The 25475-nt window shown below is 36.2% G+C and overlaps 1 protein-coding gene across 4 annotated transcripts in view; it reads right to left on the bottom strand.

The window, feature by feature from the left end:
* CDKL5 (cyclin dependent kinase like 5) overlaps window positions 1–25475 on the bottom strand; it is a 123974-nt gene that overhangs the window by 6201 nt on the left and 92298 nt on the right. For all 4 annotated transcript variants that reach the window (XM_054185922.1, XM_054185936.1, XM_054185945.1 and 1 more), the window contains exons 10-15: window positions 21870–21950; window positions 18063–18223; window positions 15347–16373; window positions 11811–11916; window positions 9583–9706; window positions 1456–1558 (exon numbers count right to left, since the gene is read on the bottom strand). In XM_054185922.1, the coding sequence (XP_054041897.1) occupies window positions 1456–1558; window positions 9583–9706; window positions 11811–11916; window positions 15347–16373; window positions 18063–18223; window positions 21870–21950 (1602 nt within the window). The remainder of the gene's footprint in view (window positions 1–1455; window positions 1559–9582; window positions 9707–11810; window positions 11917–15346; window positions 16374–18062; window positions 18224–21869; window positions 21951–25475) is intronic.

Here is a 25475-nt window from a genome sequence, read left to right as displayed (position 1 = left end):
AGTGATGCATTTTGAAATGCAACACAATCCAGTCTGTATTTCCTTCACACATTTTAATCTGGAAGTAGTTGATACACCGTCTATCAGCTGGGCTTTTAAAGCGTTCCCCACCACCATGTCTGAATGGCTGAATCAGAGTAGATTAGAACAGTGCAAATTTAACACCTTTTTTTTTTTTTTTTTTTGAAAATGCATTACTGGAACCAATGGCCTTAAGTGTGCTGTCCTTTCATGGACATTTTGATATCAAATAATGTCAGTTATAATCTAGACATTTTGTTCAGTTGTGTAGTGTAAACGATCATATTTGAACTGGGTACAGGTATGAGGATGAACAAGTTTAGAAGGAGAGGCAGACGCCACTTCTCTAAAACCTGCCCAGCAGGAAGGCAAAGTGCATTTTTGAGTGCTAGTTAACACACACATGCACATGTTCCATACAGATCAAAGAAACTACAAAAAAAAAATAAAAAAGAGCACCTGATAATCACTCCTCTCCACAGTTTTTAACAGATCTGCCTTCCACCAGCATCCAGTCATGCCACCTCACTCTATGACAGTAGATATTTTGATTTAGTTACTCTCTTTTGCCAGGAGTGAGTGTGGTTTACTCCATTCTGAGAACCTTCAAAACTATAACTGCGGTTACACTTACAGAAACATTACAGCTTTATGTAAAAGGAATTTTAAAGATTTTACTGTTTCCAGAACTGTCATTCGAGAATGAGATGAGATGACGTTTAGGTTACTTCAGTTCTTAGGGAGATTTTCATTATAAAACTTTGTGAAATGTTGATATACCACTGCCCTCTGATAAAAGAAAGTTCTTTCTCCCTCCCATAAACTAGATGAAAATGTAAAAATGCATAAAAGGCACCAAAGGCTTATACTGAATAACAATAACAAAAGCCACAATCCATTCCCCCAGTAAAACATAAAATATTAAGAATGGTTAGGACACATCATCCTTATTCCCACGGGGTGTAGTAAGACGACAGAGGCTTTTATCAAGACACTGCCATGAAAAATACTGGAACGAATTCTCATTTATAACAGTTTGATCTCCTCCTAACGCGTGTCTGAAATTATTCAAGCTCTGAGGACACACAATAATACATTTGCTATTCTTGGAAAGGTATCACAATATCCTGCAAAAGAATTTGCTGCAACATCAGCTTAAAAACTTGCATCAAAACTGGCTCTGAAATGGTCTGAATGAAAACAAAGATGCACAGGACTAGTAGGTGAAGAAATATTTGAAAAGGCAGATAAATAAACCCTGAACAAGGAAAGAATTTGGCTTTCATATGCTGAAGAGAAAAAATAAAAGAACAAATAAGATGCATGTGGGCATGATCACAAATAATACGAAGGTACTGTACTAACCTAGCATTTTAAAATGGTATAAAACGAAACTGATAAACATATTTTCTTTTAGAAATACTGAATACTTACGGTTTGAGATTTCTTCTTTTTCTTTTTTATTGCCCTGAAAAAACCTTGCTTTTCTTTCTCCTTGAGCTGTTCTGAGTGACTGTTAAGGTTTTCAGGACTTTTCCTAAACATGAAATAAGGTATTGTAAGAGAGATTTTATTTTGATGTTATGTAAATTCTGTGTAATAATGAGATCTTATCCCAAATAATGCAAATTATTGATTAAAGCAAAAAGATTCTTAACGTTTTAGCATTCATTGGTTCAAGGGTTACTCTACAAATACCAGATAAACAGTCTTATTAAATGGGATAGGAGGAACACAGTGTTAGGTTAAAATGATTAGCTCAAACCAGTGAATAGTTATTTAGGGAAAAGGAAAGCATGCATGTCTTTTGTGTTTTGGTTTTTTTTTTTTTTTTTTTTTTAAGCCAGAATTTAATATTCAAACCAAAATATCACAGACAAGGTCTTTTAGAAAAATGAAAATCATATCTGAGAGAACATACAAATGGTGATGAGGTATAAAAGCACAGGTCCAGTTTATCCATTGCTTGATGGAGAGCCAGGAGTTGCACAGTTCACCAGAGAGAACAAATTTCAATCACACTTCCTGACCTTTGTGGAAATGGTTCCAAATTTATCACCAGGGAATCTGGGGATCTACTGTTGTCCATTTCAACTTAAAAACTTCAGTTAGTTTGTTATGCTTGGGTGAGACAGTGCTGGCAAAAGAAGATGACCCAAAAGTGGAACAGATGACTTGCCTGAAGACCGAATTTCCACCTTGTAACTTATCTACACAGCTGAATTAACTACAGCTGACAAATAACATGTTACTTTAAGTATACACAGTAAACTATGCATGTAAAGTACGCATATGGAGTAAAAAAATGGTTTATGTATGTAGGACATTGGTGAGACATAACTGAATGTAGTTCTAGTGCCCTTTATAATAAGTTTGAAAATTGGAAATAGTGCAGTAAAATGTCACAGAAATAATTTCAGAGAGAGAAATAGTGGCCTACGTTAAAAGAGTCAGAGATTTCTATCCCTTTGGTATGTTAAAAAATAGCTAAACCAGCCCCAACATTTCATTTCCTTGATTGCGGCGCACAAGTACTTATCCAGGAATAAATTACAGAGTACTAGAAGGGTGTCTAAAGAAAAGGGCAAAGACTTGGCAACAAGTAGGTGGACGATGAAGCCAGGGAGTCATATTAGAAGTAAGGCACTGATTTTAACAATGAGAATCATTAACTGCCAGAACAAATTCCTTAGCGAAATAAGTGGATTTCCCACCTTTGACATTTCAAATCAGGACTGCATGCTCTTCTGGGAGATACACATTACTCAGGTATGTTACTGGGCCTAGACCCCAGAGAACGGATGACACTTAATGGCAACTAACATACAGAAAATCATCCTGTATGATTTAATAGTCTTTTTTCAGTCTTAAGTTGTACAAAAACAAAAATGAAATTATTCTATTGTCTAGATCAAAAACCTGAAGGAAAGCCACAGTTGTAAGGGCTCCGGATGACAAAAAGGAGCAGCTTTTCTTGGAGTTTACTGTAATGTAGCAACACTTCGCTGTCTGCTATAGTTATCTTTGGCTTCTAATTCTGGCTTTAAATGCTATGCTATCAGCTGGTGATTCAGCTGCTACTACATGCCAAGCTGGTATTTTTTTTTCCAAGCAAATGTGAAACATGTAACTGTGGTAGGAATCACTGGAGTCATCCTCCTGATTGACAAGTATCTTCATTCTGATAGGTGGTTTCATCAGTTCCTCAACTGGAGGAACACAAAACCACCTCAAGCTTGAAATGCTACCTGCTTCTGAATAGAAATGCATGCAGTGTTTAAACGCTGTAACAAAGTGCAATTGTTGAGTAAGAGAATGAGCTTAGAAAAAGATTTATAGGCAGAGGATGGTGGAAATTTTCCTAATTTAGATTTTTGAAACTTAGATCTAGGAAACACATTCAGGTGCACAATAACATAGATTAGGAGAAATCTCTAGTTTATATATTATAAATCTAATAATTATATTATTTTAAATATACTGGATTACTAAGGATTCCTGTTTCTGTCACATCCCTGCATTTGGTACCACTGCGTAACAGTAGTAAGGCAGTCTTGTTTTAGTCACTTAAAGCACCGAGGGGAAAGACTGAAAGTGAAGACTACTAACAGCTTTACAGATTCAGTGAACTCACAAGACCAACTTAATACAGACAAAACACCTGCCAAATTATTTACCTATTGAGTTTTACATAATTTGGTGGAAAACTTGGGGGAAAGCATGCACCCCAAGTACCCTGCTTGTACTCTGAAAGTCACGTTGAATGGGGCTGAGAATCTTCCGAGCCTTTCCCCAAAGGGGCTACTGTGCATCCACATCTGCAAACATGCCCCAAACTACAGCCCAGGTACAAATTACCAACCCAGCAACTGTGTTACCTGCTGAGGAACCAGCGTCAGATCATAAGGAAGTTCCCCACGTGGTTACTCTAAATTTTCCTTTAAATTTTTTCAACGTCTGGCTATGGCTTTTCTGGTCCAAAGTCTATTCCAAAATGGAGATGCTGTATTTTTAAAGGTGAACTTAATCTTCAGAATAAAGCTTGGGACAATTTTTGCCAGACTTTCAGACACAGATTCACTCATGTGTAAATTCTTTTCTTTGGCCCAGTGAACCTGGATGAGAAAACTGCTCCCTACAGCAGGTGAGCAGAGAGGGAAGAAGTGAAATTCTGTACCATCATTTCCTCTTTGTGACTATAGTGATCAGACAGAGAAGGAAAATAAGGGGCTGAGAACTCTGCTCCTTTTCAATTGCTGCTTACCCAAAAGCCAGTGGTTTTACACCGACTGGTTTATGTCATTAACTCCTATGACTCATATTGCAGTATAGTTGTCTGAAAAAGCATTGACCTTGAACAGCAACTGCTTCAAAACACATGCTCATTATGTGAAGAGAGTGAACATATATAGCATTATAGCAGGAAGCTTCAACACCAGGATTTTGTACTGAGTAAAAATAGAGCAGAACATTTTGATCCATGAAATGAAACACTGGGATATTTTAGGCATCCCAAAAGACGATTTTCAGACAATGGTCTGTACAGGAAAAAATTAGGATTATCAGAAAAAATCTCTATGGTATAGTCACTCAACACTAAACTCTTGCAATGTAACTGCAAGTATCTTGGTATTTTGCATAAAGCTCCAGCTCTTGAAAGCAAACAGTTACACCAGAATCTCTTACGCAGTGTCTCTTTTACTAGCAGGTAAGAATAGCACTAGAGAAGAGCCCCCCCATTCAGAGAGCTCACCCTCAAGCAGAAACCAGAGGCAAAATGTGCTGTTCTTTGCTATTTTATCTTTGTGTGCCTTTTGCATGCTTAGGACATATAATGTAGATCACGTTGGTTATTCTGGTCTGAGACATTTGGAAAAGGCATAGGTACAAACAGAAATTCTGTGGTTATCACTAGCATTTATTGCCCCTGGGCAGGAACGGCATCCAACTTCACACTGGTACAAGGAGGTGTAGCAGCAAACATGCATGGGGCAAGCAAGCTGATGTGCTTTAATATTAACTAAAAAGAATAAATACAAAGCATGCTGCATTCATGCTGCCATAGAGAGATTCGTATTGCAGACAGCTCTTTTTGGGAGGCAATTCCTCATGTTTTTTTTCAGTTATTCTTCAGCAACCCTAATCTCAGCAGGCAGCCTGGGTTGGAAATCCTCTTTAACTGCCAGTATACTACTCCCTTTACTGAACCGCTCACAATTACACAAGTAAGGATTTCCGTTTAATGGAGGAGTTACTGAAATGTCTGAAGTTTTCTTCAGAAGATAAACAAACAAACACAAATTCTCCAAGTTGGCACTTGGTTTTGCTTAAAGTAAAACCCTTGGCAGTTATAAAGTTACCATAAGTGAAGGCAAGAAAACGTCAGAAATTAGTGAAGCACCTCAAGTAGATGGTTTACTTAAGGTAACAATCTCAATCCCACAAGCTGAAGCCCACAGTAAAACTTCCTGGTCTAAAAGCCTAGCATTGAAAGCTTAAAAATCAGAGATCAAATCTGAACTTTGCTTGGAGCTGCACAGATTTTTTTTCATGTCGAAAATGAGGATTTATTAACTGAAATAAACCCCAGATCTACTGTCTTATATAGAGAATACTACCCAGAAGCCAATAGATACCTGAGCTTATGGCATCACTAAAAAAAGTATACACATATACACGAGTGTGGGCACACACACGTATAATGTATATATACCCACATACATTTTACACCCGCTTCCCTCTTCCCCCACCCCCGTATCATTCAACATCAGTAACCCATAAAAATTCGGAAGTGGTTGGTTTTGTAAACTTATAAAGCATATACTTCAGTAAGCTTATTTTTTTGGACAGAATATTGATGACTACAAATTCTGGAAAGCTTCCTTGCAAATGACACTAGACTGCATCATCTAATTTTTAGCACAAAACAAAAACACTGATGGCTGGGGAAGGGTCATTGGTTACTAGAAGAGATGGGTAGGGAGGCTCAGATGCAGCCAAACAGATGAATAAAGCAAACACATTGGATGACAATGCATATGCAACTGTCTTGTGCAGGGAATGTCAGCAGGAAAGCTATACCATTCAGAAAGTGAACATCTTCAAACTATACAGAGCAGATTCCTAAAGCCTCAACCAGTGTAACACACACAGGTGATCAAGAATTCTGTAAATGAGCTGGAAAAGTATTTACAATGCAGCAACAGTTCTACTGCACACAAAGCTGAACAAGCTTTAAATTAGCTTGCTCAGATATTGGTAGCCTTCTAGTTTCAGGAACATTAAGTGTGACTACATTCTTACACCGATACAGCAATATTACACCCAGTCATGACATGTTTACAAAATACTGTATTATTTTGGAGTCTCAAAAATTAATGGTAGGTAGATAATTGTAAGCCTTTGACACTCCTTAGAGAAGGATGTTCTTTTTTATTCTTTTCTTGAATGAGTTTATGTGTGTTTACATATATTATATACATGTAAAAATAATAATAAATATTACATATGTTTCCTCTTTTTATTATTTTTGCAGGAAGGTATGACACATGCTAGAGAAGGTATGACAAGCTGTTTGTCATACAATGAATACATTTAAATGGACATAAAAGGTCTAAACAACAAAGCTTTCCAGAAGCCCCCAGATACCTTCTAAGAAACCAATGCAAACACTTCCAAAATGATGTGAGATGAAGTACTGCATGTTGGAGTTTATTCCAAAGAGATATTTAGAACTATAACAATCAGGCCAACATTTTGGCACACTGGCAGAACAAGGTTAAGCATCTTGCCTACACCTACTGATTTTGTCCAGCTCAAGACAAAGCTCGCACAAGTGAAAGAGAAGAAAACATCTGATACTCTTGTATCAAAATGGAAAAAAAATCAAGAAAGTTCAAGGTCATTTACAGGAAATTAAACTCTCCCAAAGAAAAGATTTTCTAGAACGATGAAAAATTTGCCTTTTTTTCAAATCAAGTTGTCTGAAGTTCAGAAATGATCTAGTAATTTAAGAGTAAAACCTGATGACAAAAGTCGAGTTTATAACATCTTTATTTTTCAAGAGGCAGGGCAGTGGGGACAGAGTGAAGAAATGCACACAAAGACAAGGGAACACCTGTGACAATTCAGTCTAGCAAACATTCACAAAATCTTTGACAGAAGAAAGGCAACACAGAGCAGTAGTATGAGAGAAGCATTATTTTACAGTAGTGGCAAGTCCAGGTGGAATACATGTCACTCATAATTCAAGATGAATTGTCATGTACCAGTTACGTATGTCAGTCAAACATCAAATATTTACTTCATCATAAAATTGATGTAAGCAGAATCACATTCCGTTAGAGCTTTCAACATTTTCATAAGCTTTTACACAACTTCTATACAGAAAATTAAGTAGAGGAACATAGACTCTACATCACTCAGGAATCTGATTAAGCGGCATTTATGGCACAGAACAATTTTGCAACAACATTAGACCATTGCCAGGACAACTTGCACAGAGTTAACATGTAGAGCTGGGCAGGAAACATTTCAGGAAAATAGGGAGTAGGAAAAGCAAGGAGAGAGAGAAACGCATGCCAAAATAGCAGTAACTTGGTGTTGCAGGCACTGCTATTCCTCCCATTTCACAAGAAGAAATGCTTATTCTTCTGTGGGTTCTTCTCTCAAAGGAGCTGTTCCACTTTGTGAAAATATTTGAGTACATTAATTGGAGCAAGGACTTAAATCTAACTCTCTCAAAGTTACTGAAGGGCTTTATTCGCTAGGCCATACTCAGCATCTCTGTGGTCCTTTCACTATTTCAACAAGATGAAACAGCTTCAAGAGAATATATTGAGGGAAACAGAATGCGCTCCAGAATAACCTCTAACTTCTGGTTCAGGGCGTTCACTTGTTAGATCTAAGATCTTGGTTCAAGCCTCTGGTTAAAATAACGAAGAATAAAGGCCCTGCACTCGAGTTCCTCACATTCCAAAAAATAATGCTGACCCCAGAATACTTGTTATTTTGCGTATATCTCTGGTTTTGACTGGGAATTCCATCCTGGAGCTGAAGAATCTTCCCAAGAAATGGTTAGTGGATATCAGTCTGTTCCTTTGAAAACTTTTGGTTTCGGTAATTTGGCATTGTAAGCAAATAAATACTTAGTCAAAAAATTCCCAACCAGCTCTAATAACATATACTATTATTTCAGTTCAGAGTTAAAATAACATTACATGTTTCTTTGCAGTGACCACATAATAAAAGGTAATATATTGCTGAATGATATATAAAGCAAAACACGATTCCAGTTGGCTTGTGTTATATGCAAGATAGAAAGATTCAGATACGAACGACAACAAAATAGGGTTCAACAGTAGGAATAAATACCTTCTTTAGACACATAAGTCACAACATAAGTACCACCTTTTTACATAAATGACCAGGTTCCTCAGCTAACTTCCACAAAATGGATGTAGATGGAGCTACTGAAGGACAGGAAGCAGACTCTAGTGAATCAGAGCAGGTGACAAGGGTTCTGGAGTAAACATTTTCTATTACTGACAAGGGTATATAACCTGAACACAAGCTGAAAGACCAGTTGTTTCCCTTCCCCACCCCCTCCACCCCCCCTCATTTTTAAGCAGATAATTCACAGGTTGTTCATGTGAAAACACATTAAATCAATAAACCACTGAAACAGTTCTTCAGATAACATGATTTTATCACACTTTCAGAGAGCAGTGTTTCAGATAGTGGTACGAAGCATAGTTGAATCATGTGAATGCATACAGTTCATTCCTCCCACCAATCCTTTGAAGCTCCATTTGCTTATTTTTATTCAGTGTGTTTTATTGTGATTGAACAAAGTAGAAGATTAAGAGTATTTTAGAGCTGAACAGCTCTCAGAGCAACAAAATTAAGATATTTCCCTTTAAGTCCTGCAAAGCTATGCATATGCTGCCATTCTATTAGCATAATTATAGTTAATTGTTCTATGTTATATAATGGAGCCATGTGATGCTTTTAATCTTTTAAAATCGATATACACCATTAAGATGTTGCTTAGTCCATTTTCCCATAGAACGTACTCATTTCCTTGTGGTGCGTAAGCAAAAAGAGCAGCAGTCCCCATTGTAGGGCAAACATTATATTCTTCATTAAAACAGTCCTATTATATATATGGAAACATGCATTTTGATATTTTTTTTTTCCCGTTTGACAATTCATGCTTCTGGAATCCACAGATGAAGCTAGGGCCTTGCTATCCATACTATATGTACAAAAGCACTTTGTATTATCTTTAACCGAAGATTAATAGATGGAAAATCAGGAAAGTCTGGACAAAAGTATATAATCTTTAATGCATTCAGTGTGATAGTGTAATGAAGTGTTTCTTGTTGCTCAAAAGGGAACAGCAAACATGCAACGCTATGTCAGTATAGTCAGAGGAAGCAACTAAGCACATATAGAAAATTGCAAATTCTGAAAAAAAGCGTTTGTTTTTTTTCCCCTCCTGTCAAAAATCCTTTTTTTTTTCCTGCCATTCTCTACACATCTGTGTAAATAACAACTCACCAGGTGTCAAAGGTGGTTTGCCTCTTTGAGTGGTTTGCCACCGTGCTGCTGTCTGCTGGTAACACAGAGGCTCTGTTTGACACATTGTTTTCTATGTACGTACTCTCTGGACGCGGAGATGGAACTGAACAGAGAAACAGCAAACAATGTATAACGACCTCTACCAAAAATCACATCTTTCAGTTGTCTGCTTCCTCTCTACCTCTTTTACAGAAACAAAACAGTAAAGACACAGCTGTACTTTATGTATGACTGAAAAAAAGCATACTTTTTTTTCACAGTTTGGAAAGCTGTTGTTTTGTGATACTTGCAAGGTAATATTAGTTGTAAAATGAGACCATCATTGGAACTTGGGTAAGCTGTTACTAGATTTGAGAACATTTCTATCTGTAGGGAGCCACAAGTGCAATCGTTATTTAGGAACAGGAAACAGAATAAAAGGTTGGAATACTGGTAATTAAAGACACAATACTACACAGTTTACACTTTGCCTTCACTTAGACCTTAAAAAAATAATGGTACCCATTCTGAAAAAAAATTACTTTGGATTTTAATGTAAGTAAGACTAAGATTACTCATTAAAAATGAAAGGATCAAAACCAGATATTACGTATTTTTCAAACAGCCGTACTGTGGTTTTCAAAATAGGTTATACCTACCTAGAACATAAATTTGTTAGAATTATGAAGATCACCAGAAATAGCTGCACTGGATTAAAAATTGATCAGGCAGGAGTTGCAGCATTACTACAGCATCATACCATACTATTTATCAAAATTGAATCTGTAAGTTTTTGTTCAAGCTGTAGTATAAAAGTACATGCTAATAACCTTTGTATTAAGTCAGTATTGAAGAATTACATGAATATAATTTTACTTTTTTCATAGTAACCTTTTCTTTCAATAGTTTTTTGCATATACTATTACCAATGTATTACTTAAATGTAGCATCATTTTTCCAATGCAATAATTAAGTCTATGAACCAAAATATATTTGTTTCATAGATATAATTAAAGAGGAAGAAACCTCTAGTTTATAATAAGGAATTGAATGCAACCCCAGACCTACAGTTTCCTTAGCACATGACTTAGGAAAGTCATTCTTCCTTGGAACTTCTGTTTTACTATGTATAAACCAGAAGGATAATCCATGTCTAATTTTATGAGTGTTTTAAGGATTAATAAAAGCAATTCAGGATTGAGGATTTCTAACGATTCTCTGTTGCACGCGCTACAAAACCTTACACTCAAAAGCATTGCTGAAAACAGTACAAGCTTTAGTATTGCTCACAGGTTCTAATATTGCAATGGGACACTTGCAAGGCCTGGCAGATTTTAACATGCCTAAATCAGGTCATCAGCTAACTGAACAACCTGAAGAGGATCAGAGAGAGATTTGTGACTCTACTTAAGGTTATTAGGTAACTCATAATCGAATTTTAGCTGATTGGGACTTCTTAAGGTTCAGGGGAGCCCCGCAAGTCTCCTAATACTTGCAGGACAGCAATTAGCTTCTTAGCATCCTTGTCTTTTTCGAAAGGATTACCCAGGTTTAGTCATGAGGCAGCTGCTCAGAAATCACCATCTTTTGTGTACCATAATAGAACAATATCTATCTGTGTGTATATATACACACACACATATACATACTTATGCACATACACAGTCCTGTGTTATTATTTATTCTGAACTGGGATTATGTAAGTGTGCTTTTGCTTGTAGGAAACCCTGATCTTTAGTAAGTCAAAACAAAAGAAATGAATATAGGTTTCAAGCAATGAAAAACTAGCATTATAGTTCCATGCACCACAGTATCTGAAATAGATCAGTAAGTATGTCAATGTGTTACAAGTACAAAGGTTTTTAGATATAATGTTAATAAGAATTTAAAATATGAATTCAAAACATTAATGAACTGTTTACCCTGATAATATTTATTCATTTTGTTCAATTCCCCCCAATGAATTATCATGTTCTCTCCAAGGTACTGCACTGGATATACTTTCCAATCAAAGCGAGTTAACATTTGCAAATAGATAATGTGATACTAATACAGTTACTGCATACAACCTAGCAGGTCAACCCAGTCTCTGAAAGTGGGGTAACAATTCTTTTTCCAATAAACTTTTTTAGTTGTTTATGTTAGTTCTTCATATCCATTTCCACTACTTAATTTATATTCCATGTTAAAATTCTTGTTTAATTTTGAAAGATCCACCATAAAATTACCTCTGTAAAAGCTGCCAACTCTTCTCGGAACAGGGTCATTATACAGAATTCTATTTTCCTTAGTAGATGCTCCATCTTCTGTGTGTGGATCATGATATGCTCCACCCTGAACAAAAGAAGAATCAACTATTTAAAATGAAAGACTAGAAACTGATTTGCAGTTTTTAGCCAACATACATAAGCAGCAAAGCCCAAACTTAACCACACACAATTTTCTTCTCGTGTTATTAATAACTGCCCATATCAAATCACAGACTATGTAATTAATAATTATTTGGGTTTGCTGCTTGCTTGCTTTTTCCAAAATGGCATTAACAAAATTTTGCCTTAGTTGTAATTTTAAAGATTTGAGCATGATTCAGACCCTCAGATTTTTGCCATGAATGAAATGCAGTTGTAACATCTCTGGAGGAATCTTTTACTGGAGGCCTTGTTAAATTAAATTCTGATGGAATCTGGTCACTCTACTACTGGCAAATTTTAAAAAGCAAACAGGATATTCATATAACTTGTGATAATTGCAACACCAAAGCATTATCTTTTATCAGCTGTATACAGTAGTACCTAGAGGTGCTAACAGTCACAAAATCTACTGTATGCAAAATAAGAGGTAGTCCCTGAACAAAGAAATCTCTAAGCTAAATAGTTAAGTCAGACAGGATAGCAAAAAGAATATCATTACCTCTAATTTACTCTGTTTTCCTGAATACAGTACTTCCTGGAAGGTATTTCAAGCAAAAGCTTAAGTATGCCCTTCGAAACATCTACATGCATGTAATTTGCCACCAAATATGACTTAACTCCACTCTTAAATGAACCAGATGCTGCAATTTTTCCCTCAGTACGGACTAACCAGATAGAATTCAATGCTCTCTACAAGACCCTACAGGAAGCCATACTGTAACCCCTATATAAATTTAAATCTAGAATGTCCAAGAAGGACAAAGGTTAAAGAAACAAAAAAACTATAAAAAACCCAACCAGAATTAAAAATTGGGATTGCAATACAGTATATAAGTGATTTGCAAAATCTATTTTGCCTTTTATTAATGAAGATCTGGCCTGTCGCAGATAAAACAACCCTTGAAACTGTACCAAGACAAGAAATGGAACTAAAGCAATGCTTTACATCACAGTTTGATTCTTCTAAAATTTACAAGAGGCTGAAGCATGTGATTAAATTACTACTTGTTTAACATACCTCTTCTTTGTCAGCAGTTATGTTACAAATATGAGACAGTAATAGCAACTTGTACTTGATTTTCTTCTGCTTGCTCTCTTTTGTGTATGTTTAATTTAAAGTATAAAAGAATCCTTAAAACAAAAGGGTTGTACTGAGACTTAAAAAGCCCCAAAACTAACACTGAATGCGAATCTTTTTTTTCTTTTTTTTAAAGTAAGATTTAAAGACTAGCAAACAAAGAATGGCTTTCTTTAAAAAGACTTGGTAGAGCTAAAGAGAAAAATCAATGAGAAACTAGAAACATGGAAAACATGAGCACTGAGAGAGAACCAGTAGAACTAAACAGAAAAAAAAAAAGGAAAACAATGAAGTATCTTTGAGAACACTTATTCCTGATTTTTTCAGTTCAGTAATCCTGAGGGAAGTTAGATTTTCTGATTTCTAATACAGAATGTAGCAAGAAAAAAAAAAAAACCAACAAAAAACCACCCCAAAAATGGGGATAGGAAGGAGCCAAAAAATGACTTCTTTGTGACAATGCCTTTACGAGCCACAAGATTGAGAATTTAATTCTGATTTATTACTGAAAGTAGTATAACTGAACAAAAACAGCTTTGTGAATTTACAGACTTGCCATCCATTTCAGAAGAGTATTTTTCCTGATGGTTGAAATACAGATTTAAAAGCATTAATTGAAGGCTTAAAGTTTAAAAACACTGACCATAAGAGATAAAGGCAAGTTCTTTACAGATGATTATGTATTCCAAAGCAAAACAAAATGAACAAAAACATAAGCATTAAGATACACATAAATTTTCCTATTTAAAACAAAAATTTCTCAACCAATTGTCAAAAGACAAAGGATGATCCAATAACAACAATCTGCTTCTACATAATAGGAAATAAAATTAAAATTACTTATCAAATTAGTATCTGCTACATAATGCAGAAAAAGATCCTAAAGCTCTGAGGAATACAAGACAGCATGAGCTTTTCTTATCAAAAACTCAAATGTTGGTGCTATTGCGCTTCTACAGTAACATTCTGAAGAATAAGTAACATTTAACTTAACTGAAATGAGAGAGAAAAACGACTACACAAAGGAAAAAAAAACTTGGTTTTGAAATGGAGCTCCTGTAATCTCCTTTTAAGTAGCTTTTTTTGTTTTTAATTACACTGTGTTTCTCCTTTTTTGATGAGATCTCATGTGTGAATACACATAATTCTAAATGAAGATGTGGTAAGTAAGAAAAAATTTATTATGCTTTTTTTTCCCTACTGGACTAAAGAGGCAACCACTACCTGAAAATTCTTTTTTATGGTAATTGTAGACCACTATTATCAAGTCAGCTACACATATTTCTTACATAAACTAAGTAGGCAGAGTTTTTTAGTCTCTCACAGTAAAGCATAATTTTTAGACTTTAAATAATATTTGAAGCTCTTTAGCTTCCTTCAATTTGTCAACAAATCTGAACTAGATGTTCTCTCCTTTGAAGTTACTTTATCACAGATGTACATATAGAGAAACAAACACTCATTTTTGTACTTCTCTCTGCACCATTTTGCTCCAATTTGGATCAACAATATAGCAATGTAAGGATCTGGGGACAAATGCAGTCATATTTACACATCTGATGTGTAAAACATCAGATAATTCTGAAGTGTTGTGTAAAGAACGTAAATCAACACCAGAACTGGTCCTTTCTCCACTCATTAAATAATGCTCACAGTAAAACACAACAAGGTTATCTAATGACAGTAATCACTGTAAGGAGCCAATTTACCACTGCTTTCCGCAACATAAAATCTCTAGAGTAGCCCAGTTGTTTATCATGCTAATCAAGAGAAATATTGCAAGTCTTTATATTCCTCTAGTAAATTATGGCATTTCAGCAATAATGTCCTGCTATAAGCGAATGAAAAGCTCACTTCCAAAATTAACATTAGCATTCATAACAGAAAGACATAAAAGAAAAGCTAAATAAAAACACAAATGAGAAGGTTAATTAAGCAAAACAATATGATAAAAATTACATCAAACAAAGTAACCAAAGACTAGGAACTACTAATGAAATTTTAACTTCAGAGACAAATTTTTCTGTTCTCACATTTCAGTACTTTAAGAGAATGGTATTCATAGTCCATTTAAAATGATTTTTAAAATAGCCTCTCATTTTGCACTTGAAATATTTAGCCCTGCTGAGAAAACCCCCAATATCCCTTGCCTTACAAGAGGACAAATAAACAAATAACTGCAAACAAACAAACAGAAGAGAGAAAGCAGGACACTGTCCCCACATGAAGTAAAGAGGAAGGTAAGCCTTCCATAATAGCAATATTTTGAACTAACCCTATTAGTATCTTCTGTACAGTCTTCTCGTGAGGAGCCAACAGATCTTGTGAGTGACTTATGCTGCACCTGTGGAGATAACAGTTGCAGGCTGTTTGCTCTGGCTGCCATCCCTTGCCCTATGCTTAAGCCACCCTCTGAGCCCTTTGACCTCACTCTGTCCCGGCTCACATACATAGAGTGTCTATGAGGGCGCTGCTGTGAAGAGAAAGGACTGGTATAACCTAGACCATAGGAAAAAGATTCGTGTGGAGCAGACAGAGAGTGGGAATGGCTTCCATCCATGTGATCTGGAAGTTTTAACTCCTCCATTGTTTTGGAGTGTCTTGTCGATGGTCTTCGGGTATCCAGGGTACCCTCGCTGCGGTTATTCCTCCCCGACGGACTGAGCAAAGTTCTGTTATCACTGTGGCGGGGAGCAGTTGGACTGGTAGGAGAGTTCAAGTCCATACAGCTGGATGGAAAATATCTACTGCTGTTTGGTTCTGCAGCTTGGGCCCTGGCCTCAGAAAGGTTGCCCACGGATTTCGAGTCTGTCAGAACCCCATGGCTCTTTGACTTTGTCCGATAAGAAGGACTCTTAGAAGACTGTGGGATAGTATCGATATAGCTGTGGCGACTGTGCTTATCACCGGGTTGCAGTGTCCCAGTTTTGCTTTGAGAAGTTTCCATAAATGAGTGCCGGTTCTGCTGAGATCTGGTGTTCGACTTTAGGTACTTTGTGCCTGGACCATCGGAACTTTTTGGGTCCACATTAAAATCAAATTCTGTTTTTGCCTTTGCTTCCTTTGGGCTGAGAAGATGTGGCATATTATTATTGGCTAGATCCTTGTTGCCAGATCCAGGCGTGTTGCTTGATTTTTTTGTATGCATTGGACTGTGTGCAGCTCCAGGAAGGTTTCCATTTAGAAAGCTTTCATTTGCTGGAAGACCCTCTTCTCTTGGCCCGCCAACCCCTAGTGTCTGTATATCCTTGCTGTTTGATCTGTGGTGTGACTGCAAAGCAGAACTTTTGCTGGCTTGATTTCTACGTTAAAATGCATAAAGAAACATTAATATACCACATTACATATTCATGTATTAGTAACTTCAACAAAAGTACACTCATTTCAGAAGGGAGTTGCCATTTAAAACCACAAAATTTAACTGCAGTAAGATCAAATACTGCCAACTAGGCATCAGGAGCTCCACTAAAATAACCGACATGCAAGTGTTGGTACATTGTTGTTTCTTGCTGCTTAAATCCTGACGGACAAACTCAGCTTTGGTTAATGGATTTGGCTGACAAAAAAATGAAGATATAAAATCCAATCATAGAAATTCCAACATACATTTACACATTTATGCATGTGTGTGAGTAATATATGTGCACATCAATAATGTAAGCACTACATTAAGAAAATTAGCTGTATATCCATTGAAGAAAATCTTAAATACACCTGGCATATCAAAATGAAGATAGAACAATAATGTATGTCAGCACTGTCAAAAAAATCAGATACAATCAATGCTCCAGGCCACCTATGTCTGATTTAAAGGGGGAGGGGAGGAGAGAGGAGGGGGAAAAGAAGATACTGTGCTGGTAAAGACATCCAGATGGAGTGAGCCTCATCTCAGTGCAGCAGAGAAAGCCCCTCATAACATCAAACCCAGGTTTGCCACAGGAACCCCAGCTTTTGCAGAACTTGGCACTATCCCAGTTCTTGGCACACCAACTCATCCCCAAAGCTGCACCCAAAATGCTCTGCAACCAGACTGACTTGGGTGCAGAGCTACTTGGTGATATCCTTAACCTCTATACTCTACTCTCCAGCTCTCCTGGTTTTGGGATTAGGGGACCGAGATATGAGTTGGTTCTGCAAACACTCAGCTTGAATTTATTTGAGCGGGATTTATTATCTCAGGTTTTCTGGCATAAAACCGGTTCTGCTTCTGGACTTATGCTGGCACTGCAAACTAGCCATGACTGCAGTGCTGCAGTTGTACTTGTTAGCCTTGATGGACCCAGGCTGGCTATAAAGAGTTAACTTATTTTTGTATCAAATCTATGATAACGTAACTCAGATATACTAATAAGGGTTAAAGTGAGAGCTCGCTGTACAGATGAGTCTGCACCTTTGTTGATCTTGTTGCTAATTATAATCGGATAATGCTAGCCATTTTTATACTCTAGGATTTTCATACTACCCACTTTCAGTGATCTAATTATGTACTCTATTACAGTTTCTAGAAATTTAGCAATTTTAATGCCAGTTTAAAATATTTTTTAGTTAAAAGGTAGTACATTTTTTTAAAACATAGGGATATAAGGAACCTAGTAATTTTAAATCAAGTGGCTAGGCAAGCCTTTGTATTAGACAAGAAGTTTCCCATGCATCTAGGTTTTCCTTTCTGATGACACATCTCTAATGGTAAAACTTCTCTCCTAAATATCTATTAGGGCAGCTAAAACTTTTTGGTGTCTATCGCCAAAAAAGTATAGATTGTAAATGTCATCATCACAAAGCTTAAAATGAGGAGTAATGTTTTGAATCTCACAAAAAGAGATAAAGAAAAACACGGCTAGCAACGTGGTACAGTATGTGTGTCTCAATGTGCCTAAACTGTCAAACAACAACTTTTCCCTTCTTGTAAGCGATGTTGTATGTAAGCATGATAGCAACCCACTCATTGGCAAAACAAATGTCGGTGATGACGGTGACATGACTACATTTACCTGTTAGACAACGTGTTGCTGTCTACGTGGTAAGGTTTTCTCTTAGCTGACCGTGAAGGTGAGCTTCCACAGCGATCCAAGAGTCTTTGGGTTTGAAACGAAGGATGGTTCAAACATTGTTCTGTCAAATATCTATCTGCTGGATCTAACTTCAGTAAGTTCTTTGGAAAACAAATCCCAAAGTTTAAATGTTAGTATCTGCATTTGCATTATTAAAAACATATAGAAAATAAAGAACTTTTTTAGTCTCCTGAGTTTCTGTGATTAGATGAAACCACTAGAATAATTTCATGTTGCATTAAACTACATATGATACAAAATAAACACTTACAAAACCTATGTTCTACTTAAGAGATGGAAGGCCTCAGCCTTGCTTTTTATGACACATATATGTGCTAAATGTATATAATGAATATACATACACATATATAGTTATATGTGTGTGCTTAAGTATGTTTAAAATAAGTATATGTATTTTAAAAATATTTTTCAGGATATACTGTACAACAATGTTTAGAATGAAAAATATTAAAGTTACCAATAATAAAGTGCTACAATGAGACAGGCTTTACAAACAAACAGAAGAAGCATATGGGAACATTCTTATTTAAAAAAAAAGGTTTTAAAGCTAGTATTTTTTAAAATATACAAATATAATAAGAATTCTGTTTTTTACTTCTAGTGTTCAAGTCCACCCATATTTTCAAAGAATCATCTAAACTGTTTACAATGCACTCAGAATAACCTTTGACTTACAATTCTGTTAGATCTACTGTATTCTAAACAAAGACATTCTCTGACATGTAGAAAACACTTAATCACAAAATCAAAAACCAGGAGATTTGGTATTTTGATAAGTTTGAAAGGTTTCTTGCAGGAACAGAGCAATACAAAACTTATCTTGGTATATCTGACCATACATGACTCTCAGCATGGATAAAAGTTTGAATGGCTATTAAGTAAAAAGAATAGCTATTTTTTAAGTGTTACGTACGTTGAATAGAGAACAACTCTGTGTGTATATATATGCATGTCTACACACACATGCACACAATGCATATCTGAATATGCATTAACTTAGTATTCAGCCACTTGACCACAAACTAGTTTTCCCTTCACAGGATCCCTGCACTTCCAACCATGCATTGAAGAGCATGAAGAAGATGAAGAGGACAACTCTCTACAACAAGAAGCAGAAGTCTCCTGATCACAGGCCCTCATCCTCATGGCAGACTTCAACTGTAGATGATCCAGGACATTTCTAGATTATGTTGGTGGCAGCTTCCTAGTGCAGCTGCTGGAGAGACAAATCAGCCAAGGGTAGGACTTCACTCTACTTGACCTCACCAGCTCACCAACTATAAAGTACTGGTGTGACAAATCTGATCAGAGAAGACAGCCTGAGCTGTAGCAACCGTGAGATGATGACAGTTAAGATTCAAAAGAAGGGTGGGAAGGTAAGCATCAGGATGCAGGACTTCAGGAGAGCAGACTTCAGCTTCTTTAGGGCATCACTGGGAAGAATCTCCTGAAAAAATGTGATCAGAGGAAAAGTGTCCAGGAGCCACTTGATTTTTAAAGAAAATTTCTTGAGAGTTGAGGAACAAAGCATCTTACTGCACAGAAGACAACTAAATTTTGCATAAGGTCAGGTTGGCCAAACAAGGAGTTCCTTAATAAACAAAAATGCAAAATGGGAGTGTGTAAGAAGTAGAGAAAATGCATGTCTGCTGCTGAACGGGGGAGCAAGCTGAAGGACAGATGATATGAAAAAGACTGAAATACTCAACGTCTTTTTTGCCCAAGTCATCACATGCAAAACCATCTCCCAACTCACAAATGGAGACTTGCAAAACAGCATGATCTGTGAAGGAGAGGGGAGGAGAGAAGCAACAAAGCAATGGGCCCAAATGGATGTCTCTTCATTAATCTAGTCCAGAAATGCTCTCTAAATAGAGACATATCAAGAACTCACTACTTTAGCTGGCTTAAGATGATGTGTGGGTTATTCACTAATCTAGTCATCAGACCTGAGGTCCCTGGGAATGCAGATAATGAGGAACAGACTAAGCGTGGACACGTGACAGACTGTCCAGCATCTGGAGAAGAGAAAGGCATACAGCAAAGTATGTGCAGCATTTGTAGCATGCAACTTAACCACAAGTCCCTTCTGTTCTCCTCTTGTAGTCTTTTGCTCATTTTTTAACAACTTTCCAACTCCTGAATTAAGTAATGTAGGCCAAACACAAAACATTGTCTCTACAGAATCCCAGACCTTTCTCACCGTGTAGGGAGAAATACAGACAGAAAAGTTGAAAAGAATTATTTGAAGTCAAATGGAATTATTTGGAAACCTGTGTTTCCCTAAAATTCAAGGGCTTCATTTCACAACTTCATAACTTTTAAATCACACCAAAAGAATGCAAAAGACATTGAGATATAACATAAAAATTAGGGCAAAATGAAAATAAACCCCACCCCAGCAGATGTAACAATGGTCTGAAGAATGATCTTGAAATAGCTGTTCTGTAACATATGCTACTACAGCTTGAGCTACAGCTAACTATGACACCAGAAAAAAGCTTCTGTGAATTAGAAAATAGAGGAGAATGTATAATACCAAAACAAGTAATTAGATGCACCAAGGTATCTAATTTTGTGGACTCCGTGAAACCAAGATAAAAGCTATGCTGACTTTCTTCATAAGGCAGGGAGATTAAATGAAAGCGATTTGAATGGGTGGTGTTCAAGAAAAAAAAGAGTAGAGCAAATTTTGTGGACTTCTGCTGGCTACATCAATACTGCTAGAAACAAGTAAACACCAAAGTATACCCCCAAAGCAGATGACCTCTGGTTTCCAAGAAAACTGCCACAGATGGGCTTGGGACCACATGATTCATTTAGAGTTGATTAGCCATATCCACACTTCATATTTGTCCCAGCTCACCTTTAATTCTTAGGTGGTACCCCTGTGATTCTAAACCTAATTTTTGACACTGACTTTTTTTTTTCAGTTTACTGTGGATGAAATAACGGGAGGCTTGTACTGCAGCTTACCACAGTGATGTTTTTATAGTACAGTAATAAGGACAACAAGATGTGGTGCATACCCACGGACATGGCACAAATGCATAGCACAGTACTTGACAGCGTCTGGCCATTTTGAGGAGAGCCAGCTTCTCCTGATCCCCTGTAAGAAACTACCTCAGGCCCATATCCTAGTTTGGCGATGGTTAACTAGCTGAATTGTTCCAAAAGAGGACTGAAGAGTAACTTAACATCCATGTTGTGTAGATGTGTGTGATAGCAAGGAGATTAAGGGCTCAGGTAAAAAAACAAAAAAAACACAAAACCAAAAAAACCACAAAACTGTGCATCAACTTTGTCTTTGACAACTGTTGACATCCTCATGCTTATCCAACAACAAATGAACAACTCAGGTTAGCCTAATACTCTGTGGATTTATCTAAATTTATTATGGGTTGAGAGCTCATACTCCAGCATTACTAAGGTAACCTGTGCATCTGAATGTATGTCAATGTGAATGCATATTGCTGCAAACAATGGTGATTCTTTCATCTGGACTATGTATTGCTTATCAAACCAGTCAAATTTGAATAGACTCTCCAGGCATTTGCAAGGGATGTTTTCCTAATTCCTAGGAAATATCAAGCCTTGCTACAAACCATGGTGATATCAAAATATCTCAAAAGGAATTTCACAAGTACTTCTAAGATGTATTATATGAGGAAACAACAAATAACTTCCCATCATATTACAGACAGAAAATAAAATACATTTTCCTACCTTCATAAGATCAAGCAATACACCACTTAAAATTCCCAAGTATCTTCTCTCTAAAGACTGTGGATGGTTGACTGCTGGAAACTGTAAAAATAATATAGCATAAATATACTGAGAATGTAAACAAGGTCTACATGAATACAATGTTTCAAAAAATAGCAACTACACAGTAAATAAAGACACCTAATTAATGGGAATCATATGCACTGAAAAGTTAGTGGTTTATGAAATATTACAAAACATTATAATGAAACAAATAACTGTTGATGTATGATATGCATCTAGTCAATCAAAGAAAGTATTCTTGATTAGTAGGGCAGTCAAGGAGCCTCTGTCAAATGAGTAATAATCAACTTAGATTTATAAATGTTTTTGTGGCATTATGATTGACAAGAGGTGGGAGGTTTAAAATAGATGCAGAAATAACATAAGTAATATATATTTAAAAAAGGGATTAAAAATAGCTTTGAGATAATTTTGGGAGTGCAAATACTGTACTAATTGAACACCAAAGATTAACAGACAATTCCAAAATGTTTTTAGTGAAAAACATCAAAAACTCAAAGGTTTAAGGTTCAAGATCGCTCCTGTGGTCATGCTGTAGTAAGAACTGGCAATGCCATGAGTAGTGCACGCTGCTGAAGGGCATCTTTTGTCAACTAGAGTCCGGACAAAACCTGATAAAGGTAGTGTTTGAAACTAGCCCTGTCTGGCAAGCAGAACAGGACCGGTAGGGATGATTCGAAGAAAGGAAAAATAAAGCACAGAGTTGGGTTTTTTTTGTTTGCCTTGTAAACAAGACAAGAGTCAAATAAAATGAAGACAGAATCTTTTCTTTTTATCAAATGAAAGAAGATTTGCTCAATATTTCATTGCTATAATGTAACATCAAGTACAATAAGTTGAAAAGAAACAGACAACAGTGATCCATTTCCAGGCTGCGGCATGCGTTAAACTGACAGCAAACAAATAGATAAACTGATTTCAGTGAGGTAACTTCAAATTTAAAAACTAAACATAAATGCCAGTGTTTGCAGAATTAGAAATTAAGTCCAGATTTCCAACAGAGGCATAAAAAAGCCTCATGGATCTAACTTATGCTGATTTTAGAGAAAATTACACATTTGAATACCAGAGAAGCCTCTGGAAAAAAACCAAAACCAAACACAAACCAAACCAAAACAACAAGCAACCAGCCTATCGGCATTAATCCCAGTTTATCCAAAACTACGCAATTGAGCTCCAGACACTGTTAGCAGTTCCCAGAGTTGTGGAGTTTGCCTAATACTATTCAAGTGTTTCAGTTGTAGCCTGGCTTGATCCCACCCACACCGTATGTATTTTCTAAAAAGTTCTCTTAAGCTAACACATCAAAACAAGAATACTGACAATAGGAAGCATGCAACGTTCTCATCTACTGGTACTTAAAAGTCACCACTATATGTCTAAATGGGCTCAAGTGATACATAAACTATACCCACATAAATTATTGAGCTATAGTTTAAAAATCAATGAAAATACAAGAAAACAATAAAATTCAAGCCAGTAATTAAGACAGACAACAGCAACAAAAAATAAGCACAAAGATAAATGAACATTTTAAGTGGAATTTTGCTACAGTATAAAAGCATATCAGAACTATATGTTTGGTCAAAAATTTCAATGAACATTAAGTCTTAAAGACTTTTATTCCTTTACTTTCACTTGTATATTTTTCAGCTCTCACATCTAGTGGTTGTTACAGTTAGGTGCATATATTTACATGTTCACCTTCCTCAGATTAAATCCTAGCTTCAAACCTATGCTTTAAAGAGCAAGCCAGTACAACCAACCATTTCCAAAACCGCATTTTATTTGGAAGCCGAATGCATTGCATACGCACCGTATGTGCATAAGTGTTAGACCACTATGAATTGCTACCCATCATTTTTACTGGCATTACTTTTCATAAATTACATTATATGAGCTTTGAAGGAAAATGAAAGAACACAATAGTTTGAATGCGTTTGTTCCTAAATAGTCTCTGTATTTTTCTTTTTACTTTGCTTTCTTCTGAAGTGGTTTACTAATAATTGAGAATTTTTTTAAGTCCAAGTCTGCTATGTTGATATTAGACAGTAACCTAAGTGAACCAAGGCTTCCACGCTTCTTCCACTTTTTACATGAACCAAATGGCAAAATATTCTTGTCTTCATCTGGAATGACCACCATAAAGAAAATTTTACATCTGTAATGATTAGAGAAACACGAAAATACGCTGCAGCCATGCAAAGCAGTAATATGAGATGGCTACTCACTGGGATTGTTCAAATTCTCCAGCCTATTTACAACTTATTTGTAGAACAATACTTACAGCCATACATTACCACTTAAATTTTCCATAAAGACATGAGCCTATTGGTACTTTCTGATTCTGTATTATTTTATTTCCTCGGGCCTTCAACATACCATGGATGATTTCTTCTTCAAAAGGACTGAAAAGAGATCACTAAATACTACCTAAGCCTCAGAAGTGATGAAAACTGTGTGTATCTATCTATATATATATGTGTGAAGGAAATAAGCAGGCAGCAAAGACAGAAAGTATGCAAAAGTGCATCTGTATACGTGTCCATGTGGTGCTGGAGTGTTCATACTAGAATTTTTTAAATCCTGTGCTACAATACCGTAACTCTCAGTAATGTAGAAATTCCCAAAGCCTAAACATATGGATAAACAATTCCATAACATGGGCTAGTTTCTATCTTGTGAACACACAGCACCAGATCCAGCTTGTAAATAATAGTTTGCATGATCACAGCATACCTTCTATCTGCTATGCAACAGAAAATCTTCCACTATGCTACATTCAGAAAAAGTGTACTTTTAAGGTTGTCTTATAGCATGGAATAATTTTTTCCCATGAATCAACTAATGAGTATCACATTTCAAACCAACGTTTTTTGTAGTATTTTTTATGTTTAAGCCATTATTCAGACTTCCCTTCAGTATTCAAAAACAACTCTCTATCATTAGTATCCTGACTTTACAGATGGAGTTAAGGCAGCAGCAACATGTCTGCCAAGTAATAAACCATTGACCCAGGATGAGAACAGAGACTCGTAACTCTGAACCCTGTGCTAATCATATTAGGTCTATGCTGTCTTCTGGAATTATTGTATTTTAAAGCTACAAAACAAAAGATACTTCATTCTCATCCTAAGACATTACAGGCCATTTATCCAAATAAGATTACACTGCAAAACTAGAACTGCTGTAAAATAACGTTGAAGAGGCAGTTTATTTTGCTTACAACTTTTAAATCATTGCTTTCCTGAAAAGGAGTACATTTTTTTTAAATAGAAAAATCTCATCCAGCCCACTGTTCTAAACAGCATTAAATACACATAAGACCTTGAAAGAAATGCTTGTCTAATCGTTTTCTTAAAACCCTCCACTGATGGAAGGTCTACAAACTTCAACGAAACCTCTTAGGAATTAGCTATCCTTGTAGCTAAAATGATTATCCTAACACCTTAAGCCAAGTATTTCTTGTCTTATCACCATATCAGCTAATTTATGGCAACCTTTAACATGTTTTAAGACAACTAGGTTCGCCTTCTTTCCCAT

The sequence above is a fragment of the Rissa tridactyla genome, chromosome 1 (assembly GCF_028500815.1).
Source record: "Rissa tridactyla isolate bRisTri1 chromosome 1, bRisTri1.patW.cur.20221130, whole genome shotgun sequence".
Classification (NCBI taxonomy): Eukaryota; Metazoa; Chordata; class Aves; order Charadriiformes; family Laridae; genus Rissa; species Rissa tridactyla.
Note: the sequence above shows the minus strand (reverse complement) of the source record. Positions and strands in the feature narration are given on the sequence as shown.